Source organism: Chaetura pelagica, unplaced genomic scaffold (genome assembly GCF_000747805.2).
Source record: "Chaetura pelagica isolate M959 unplaced genomic scaffold, ChaPel_1.0 scaffold69, whole genome shotgun sequence".
Taxonomy (NCBI): Eukaryota; Metazoa; Chordata; class Aves; order Apodiformes; family Apodidae; genus Chaetura; species Chaetura pelagica.
This window is the reverse complement of record NW_009970724.1, coordinates 905,964-914,097: the sequence shown is the minus strand read 5'-3', so window position 1 is coordinate 914,097 and position 8,134 is coordinate 905,964. Positions and strand designations below refer to the sequence as shown.

The 8,134-nt window shown below is 40.6% G+C and overlaps 1 protein-coding gene across 1 annotated transcript in view; it reads left to right on the top strand.

Annotated features, from left to right (window-relative positions):
- The first annotated feature begins 2,808 nt into the window (after nucleotides 1-2,808).
- The window catches only part of AKR1A1 (aldo-keto reductase family 1, member A1 (aldehyde reductase)), a 16,922-nt gene continuing 11,596 nt past the window's right edge, over nucleotides 2,809-8,134 (top strand). The window contains exons 1-2 of the mRNA XM_010006553.1: nucleotides 2,809-2,899; nucleotides 8,039-8,134. The exon at nucleotides 8,039-8,134 is cut by the window's right edge and continues 19 nt beyond it. Coding sequence (XP_010004855.1) covers nucleotides 2,810-2,899; nucleotides 8,039-8,134 — 186 coding nt within the window. The 5' untranslated portion in view covers nucleotide 2,809. The remainder of the gene's footprint in view (nucleotides 2,900-8,038) is intronic.

The window sequence follows — 8,134 nt, the reverse complement described above, 5'->3', positions numbered from 1 at the left end:
GGTAGCGGCGGCTTCTGCGTGTTCATATGTACCTATTTATATATCTGTACATATTAATGTCGTGCACCTGTATGTGTTACCGATGGGACGCGCCTTGCTGTGCGTTAAGCGCTGTCGCTGCGGGCGATGCGCGGGCGGGGTTCACGCGTCTCTGGTCATTGGTGCCTCTCCCGCGCCCAGCGCCTGCACCAGCCCCCAGCTCCCCTCAGCCTTAACTCTTCTGCACCAGCGTGGCGGTAGCCGGGTGGTGTTAAGCCGAAACCGCATCTTGCTTGTCCAGAATGAGTTTGCTTCTATGTTTGTTTTTGTCTTTGCCCTTCTGAAAAGAGGCTTCCAGCTTTTTAATGAACCAAATCATGACGGCTTAGCAGCCACTGTAGCTCTCTTACATTGCCTTGTTAGAGGAAGAATCTGAGTGGAAAGTATTAATTGCTGTGTTTTCTTCCAGTGTTTCTAGTTCTGGCATGTTTCCATTATTCCAGAGGCTGCAGTTCTGCTCTCTCTGCACTGTTAATATACAACAGGAAGCAAGATGGTTCTTAGAAAATGTGCTGATGCTGTTGATTAAATGTGTACCTTGTCTTCTGGGCCAAAGCGTTGCATTTAAGATGATTGTGTAACGTGGTCAGGTCATATTTGTGTTACAGGCCAGTGTGGATCAAAAAGCCTCAAGGCTTTTTGTTGTGTCGTTTAAGATGATACCTTTATTTAGGCAAATAAATTCAGGTAAAAAGCACCTACTTGCATGTAGCTGATTACAAAATTGCCATGCAAATTCAGAATAGAAAGTTATATTGTTGTTGTTTTTCTTTCTCTGACTTCTTACCTCAAAAATATCTGTACACCCACGATTTGGTTTACTGATGGTTGCCTTCAGCACTAACATCTGAACTTGGTACCTCTCACTGCAAATTCAGAACCATGAGTTTGTGTTCAACTGCTGTTTTGCACCAGGAGGTGCTGGTCTGTTACAATCCCAAGAAGAAGGGCACTCGGACTCCCCAAAGTATCATCTCAAATGCTATTTATTAGAGTTAACCCTATAAAGAAAGAGAGTAGCATTGATAATCTTGCATCCCTTCAGTTGCGGGGAGCCCCAAGTCTTGCAGCAGTGAACAGAGACCTCCTCAGACCCACATGCAGCACGGTCTGTGGACCCAGTTTGTAGAAAGGGGTACCCCGTTTCAGTCACTTGAACTAGTAGGGATTCTCTTGGAAGGAAATAATTCTATTTATCGTTTCTGCCCTCCAACAGAAAGGGTGCCTGCATGAGAATGTCCTGCTTTTTTAGATAAAGGCAAGGACGCAGGTGGTGTAATCGCAGGTGCCAAGTGGGAGCTGCCTGCAGGCTCCCCTGCTGAGCTGATCCTGCAGCCTTGGGATGTGCCTCCCACAGCACAGCCTTGAAAGCCACGTTGTTTGTGACAAGCCTGGACTCACTCAGGTTAACATAGCTCCTTGGTGTAGAAAGGCCTTCAGGGCAGGATTACTCCAGCTACTTTGTTTTTCTGTAAAGCAGGGGTGCTGATTGGGCTCTGCTGTAAATCTACACAAGTACGGCTTTAAAAGCAAAGCAAGAAATTAAAAATACCAACTTTCTGTGTGAACACGCCTATCAGTGGGGACTTGATTATCTGAGGAAAATGATAACAACATGGAGAAGGCAGAGGTGTTTTGGGATGGTGTACTGTGTGAATGTTCTGCTTCTAAACATTCCTTCCTCCTACATAGTCAGCCATTAAGCCAACATTGTATGATTTCCACTCTTGGTTTTGTCTGGTTTATTTTTAGACAAATAACAGTAATGAATTGGACAGAGCTGAGCTTAGGAAGCAACTTCCTCGGCTTCTGTTGAAATCAGCTTTGGGGTTTATCCTGAATGTGGTTTCTTTTTAACAGTTTGACCAGAAACACAGATGGTGAGGATGCTGGAACACTGTAAAACCTTCCTTTTTGATGAAGAGCTTTGCTACTGTGAGCAGGCTGCTGTTTGCAGCAGCTATAAAGCCAGCAACAAGTAATGGAAGATCTTGCTGAAGGTGTCATTTCCTAGTGTCTGCCTATGTGAGAGTCTCTATTTTGTCTGCTCTGCTAACCCAGACATCAGAGAGGTGTTGTTGTTTTTTTTAGTGTGTCTTTGTTTTGTTTTTTAGTCCTCTCATTTTGGTAGCGTTTGCCTGTTGCAGGTATATAAGTTTTTGTCCTTTTTTTTTTCTGGGTGATGCCTTCATAAATGCCTTTACCATTCACTTCTAATCAAAACCCTGCCTGTGTCAGGTATTTAAATCTTAAACTACATTGGCTGTTTCTGACAAAACGTGTTTATCCCCAACTGCAGTGGTAATTAGAGTGTGGTTCCTGAGCCAGATGGTAGCCAGTTGGTAAAAGAGAGAGACTTATTGCAGAAGTCCTATGGAATTCCTGAATAATAAGGCTAGACAAATGTCTCTTGCTCCCTTCTGTCTCATCAATGTTTACTGCTGATTAAAAAAAAAATATTCACCTGAGCTCTATTAACTGTGTTACTGCAGCATACATCTTTTTATACTTCTCAACTTAATCTTAAACCTTTGCACTGTAAAGGAGAAAAGAGTATAAGAGGAGAAAAAGGGCTCCTTTTTCTGGTTCAGTAGGGTAGATGTTAATCTTCTTTATATAAGTAAAGACTAAAGAACCAAATTTGTCTTTTATCTAGCATCATGAGGACCTCTATGAATCTATTTATTTATTTTGCATAGAAAAGATAAATTGCTGCAATTTACTGAATTGCTGCAAAACTTTGTTTGTTCTTGTTCTTCTTTAGGCGAAAATGTCTGCATCATGCGAGTTTGTGACACTCCACAATGGGCAGAAGATGCCTCTCATAGGACTGGGAACTTGGAAAAGTGACCGTGGTCAAGTAAGCAGAAAACAACACAATATTATGCTCTCAACTGGGGTTTGTGGTTTGTGCCCCTTTTCTGAAGATCCTAGATCTGAGGCCTGGATCTTGCACTTGAATGGTTTTAGTCTTAGGCCCACTGAAGTCAGACCAATGCATGTGTTTATTTGCATGATTAAGGCCTAAGGCACAAAAGCAGCAGAAGATCCCTTAAGACTTGTTAGTTATCCCAGGCCTCAGACAGTGTTGCTCTGGGAGATGAAGCCAGAAAAAGACCAAGGAGTGGGGTGTGGCAGGGAAAATGCTGTAGCTGTAATATGGTGCCTGACTCTTCTACTGGTAAATCCTCAGGCTGCCAGTTTGACCAGAGATCCCACTGGCTTGGGCTGATGACTCAGGTGAAAGCATTATCCTGGAAGGCAACAACTTGAGTTGTACTTTTAATAAATCCTGTTCAGTGGTCAGCCTATGTTTAGCAAAAAACAAAGAACTTGCTTGGGTCATCCTACTTTTAGACTAAGAAGACTAATGTGTCGTTAGACATGCAGTCTGCTTCTAAATACAGTGAGTTGGCAAATGCCATGCTTGGAAACAATTCCTTGTGTTCCATCAAACTGTGGGAATGTTTGCATGCCATGGACTGTGCCTTCTTCCCCTTGTCTGTCTTTTCCTTTCTGTTTTGTTTAGTTAAAAGATAAATTATTGGGGGAAGAGGTTGCACATACTGCTGTGAAAGGCAAGTTCCATTGCTTGGTGGAATTCTTAACTGGTATTGTTGTTTATGATAATGCCTTCTGAACCATTGTGGACAATGTGAACCATTGCATGTTTGCAGTAAATATTGTGTATCTTGCTGCCACTCTTAAATTAGCTTTGTGGTGGTTTTTGGAGTATAACAGATAATGTGCTTGGGACAGAGAGGGAAAGTTAAAAAACTTCTCAGAATGCTGTGCTCTTCTCTCATGCTAGCTAGAGGAAAAGGTGGGAAACAAGCTATACAAATAAATCTATTTAGAGCTGTTTCTTGTTGGGCTCCTTGTTCAAACAACTGTCAGGAGATTGGATCTCTTGGGAATAGAAGCTGTGCTAATGTGGAAGCTGAGTTGGTGTGAGAGCTCAGTCAACCCCTTAAAATGAGGACAAAGATGAATGTTCAGCTCTGTCACTTAAAACATCAACTGACAGCTGAATTAAATTGATTAACATGCAGGAACTTAATGGATGATTTTCTCTGTGCCCAAAGCACTTTAATGTGCATTGTGCTAAAACAAATGCCTGAAGTTAAACAAATCATGAATGCATTGTTTAGTGCACTAACAGTTCTGAGGAAAGTGCTAACTTAATCTGGAAAGATCCTGCTTGTGCATAGTTTAAACCTAATTCAGATGGATTTTGCCATACTAAGCTGAACTTCCAGCAGCTGAACCCCACAGGGGATCCACAGATCTTCTCTGGGGTCCCATGGGAATCAGTGGAATTCACTTCTGTGAAATATTAGCTATCTTCAAAGACTTATTCATAGAGTGTATTGAAGGGATGATCTAGAAGGTTCAATGAAAGTGACCAGAGTTACAGAAGTTGCTACAATTCCTTTCCTATTGAATAAATACATTTTTATTTGTTACTCTTCAAAGTTGTTTGCATTGTTTGTGTTTTTTAAATGGAGATTTATGAAATTCAGAAGCATACCAGCAATTCAGCAGAATGTCCAAATAATTTACACTAAAAAGGACATGATGTAGTTCAGGGAGAATAATTGAGAATCAAAAGATTCAAGGCCCAAAAACCTAGAGAAGCAGAATAATGATAATTGATTGTATTTAATCTAGTTGTTTTCCAAGTAGAAGATACTTATTGAAAGCTGTTTTATGCAAGGGCTACATTAGAAGCAAGAGTGGAAGCAGGTGGCTTTTAGATTTTTCAGGTAAATATTTTGCATATTGTAATTATTTTCCTTGCCAAGCTGCTTTGCAGTCTTGACCTTGCTCTCTTGATTAATTTTATTATTGCTGTTACTATTCCTGATCCTAAACAAGCCTTGTCCTTGTAGCCAGATCTTAGGAGTCCAGTACAGAGGTATTATTGCAGCCCCAGTTTCCTGACAGTAAGAATAGTTGGGGAAAAATACTGAATCTAAATCCATGTTGGAAGAGTAACTTGAAATAATATGGCTGAGTTGAGACCTGCTGGTCAAACTAAAAGGCTGAAGAGGAACTGTATCTTAGAAAACCAGTCAGACTGGGGACTGGGTGTCTTGTGACAGGATTGCAGCCATGGAGGAGAGGGTCCAACAAATTTTTAAGAGCTAAACAATCTAGAGTCCTTATTACATGCACCAAAAATCACTTCTGGTATTTATTAAGGGAAGAACTTGAATTCCACATCTGAAGCATAGGAGGCAAAACTTTAATTTCAGGAAATGTCAGCTCTACACTGGCATTACTGATGTGGTCATCTGAGTTCCTTTTCAGCAAATTTTAGTGCAGTATGTACAAACTGTGATATAGCAACACTTCTGTTCTAGTCACACTGCATCTGAAGATCATGTGGACTGATGACCTGGGTCTTTTTTCATATTTCCTGTCACCAAATGTACTTGGATTGCTAAAGTGTGACAACTTTGCAGGAAGCAAGGGTGGTTGTCAGAGCCCTTTTTCCCCCCAAGTATTATTGACTGTAACTGTTAGAGTGAAAGCCTCTTCATGGTTTGGGCTGTGCAGAAGAGGCTCCTGGTCACTTCAGTTCTGTTGCTTGGAAGTATAAACATGGCTTGTTAGTTGTTTTTTTTTAACTTGTGATGGGCAAATTGAAGAACTGGAAATCTAGTAATGGGTATTAGAGTGAATTGGGACTTAATGGATTCTGTTTCCCAATTGCTAACTGATTATTAGCAATATTGTGTTCTACCATATTAAAAAACAAAAGAGGATGGGTGGGAAGGCCACATACCTTGCTAGGATGTATAAATGGGAGTGTAGTTCCTAGGACTTTGCTGTATGATGAAGGAGAGTAAGGCTTCAGAGGCAATACTGTGTCTGTTTCGGGGCAGAACACTTCAAGAAAACCATGAGCCAGCTGATGGTACAAAGGGACAGTGATGCAAGGTCTGGGAAAGGTGAGTGATGATGAAAGATTGAAGCACATACAGTTAAATGTTCAAGAGAGTTTTGAGAGGAGGCATGCTGATGTTTTCCAAGTGTGCAAAAAGCGCTCACAAAGAGGAAGCCTTGGATTTCATGTCAGTGAGGAACGGGGTGTGGCATCAGGGCCATCTCAGTTAGACATCTAAAAAGCTTTGAACATAAAGATATCTCAGCATTGGAGTAGACTGCCTGTCACAAGAAGGGCTTTGACAGAAGTATGGAGGAGTGGTTTGCCCCACTGTGGGGTATGAGGAGAGACTAGATGGTGTCTCAAGATTCTTTCAGACCTATTTGCTGTCCATATATGATGCTAGTTTGGTGAGTCACCCTTAAACTGTGTGACTTGAGTTCCTCAGTGTAAGATGAACTCAGCAATTGCTCTTTCCATGGCAGTATAGACAGGCAAAACTACAGAATATATGGAAAGTTTGAAGGATCCTCTGGCTGTTATTACTTCACAGAACCAGAATTGCATGTACCTGTCTGAATGTAATCTCAAAAATAAAAAACTTTGCTAAAATGAAGTACCCTTCTTAGGTTAATATCTGTCTGGTTTTCTTCCCTTCTCCCTCAAAATGCCTTTATTTTAATTTTTTTCTTCACATTTTCTCTTAGTTATTTGCCTTTTGCATGGAACAGGAGCTCTTCAGTTCACATTGGAATGTCTTAGTAGACTGAGAATAGTTTACACAAGTACGAATGTTGCCCAAATCCAAACATTATTTAAATCACCGGTCCCAGTTTTCCAGTGCTAGAAATTTATCAAAACACTCTGATACAGAAATACAGCCTTCTTTTTGTCAATTTTTAGAGTTGTGTTTGGAGTGTCTTACCCCTAGTTTTCTGCAAGTGGTGCCTACTTTCATTTTATGGCAAATTTTTCCCATTTAGATGAAAAAAATATTATCCTGATAGAGGAAATGGGGGATTAGTACAGACAAAGAACACAGCTGTTGTCCCTTCCTGTCTGTCTGCTCCACAGCTTTCACCTTTTTGGAAGGTGTATATGGAGTCTTAAAAGCCTTTAGTATGTCTCAAGTGATTTCAGAATTTCTAGGACCTTGACTTTGTAGTGACCTTGTGAGGAATGTCTTTGTCAAAGTGAAACAAGGACTGTAAATACATCCTGCTAGAGAAAGGAAGAGCTTGCTTCACTGCTGTAAAAGAAGTGCTTTGTCATTCTGGCTAAGGGAAACTGGTCTGCATTCCAGTATTTCTCTCAAAATACCAAAGAATGCAGTCAGAATATCCTGTGTCTGCCTTCTCTGCAGTCCTTGACAAGAAAAATAACTGAATTCCACCCACAGATCTTTTTCACTTCTGATTCCCCCTTCTCTTGCTGTAGCATCTGAAAGGAGATCTTTACATGTCTTTAACTGGTGGTAATAATTTTGTGAGAGTTAAAATTAAAAATATCAGTGGTTTAAATTGAAAGAGATTAGTTTCTCTAGCCTTTGTGGACACTTTTTTAAACAAGAGAGACATGATCCTTATAAATACATCAGGGCCCTATTGCATCAAGCCTCTTACACAAAGTGATTTACAATCTCCCAGTCTCGAGAAGTCAGAAGAGCAATGTATGGAAATCATGGTACAGATAAGATGTAGTCTTAGTGCAACACTTGAGATGGGGAGATATAAAAGAAAATGTGCTTACTGTCTGTGGGAAGTTAAATAGAACAGATTTTACTTAATGCTCATCAATGTAAAAGGGATGATGACTACACTGAAATCTGTAGTAATTCTTGGTTCCTGCAGTCAGTTATTAAAAACCTTTCATCAAAAGTGATTTCAGAAAGCTCAGAAAGATGCCATTGTATGTTTCCTTTGGTTTCTGTGTGCATGGTCCATTTTCTTGTTACTCTGTCTGCTTACAATCAGTTCATCAGTCCTGAAGGCTGTGTCAAAGGACTGTATCCTGCTCTGTTTGAGTCCTGTGACATTATGTAGATCTGAACTTTGGGGGTGTTCCTTTCCACTGATTGCATTGGGTAATAATCTGTTCTGATTACAGGTAAAAGAAGCAGTGAAATATGCCCTGAGTGTGGGTTATCGCAGCATTGATTGTGCAGCAGCTTATTCCAATGAAGTGGAGATTGGTGAGGCTTTC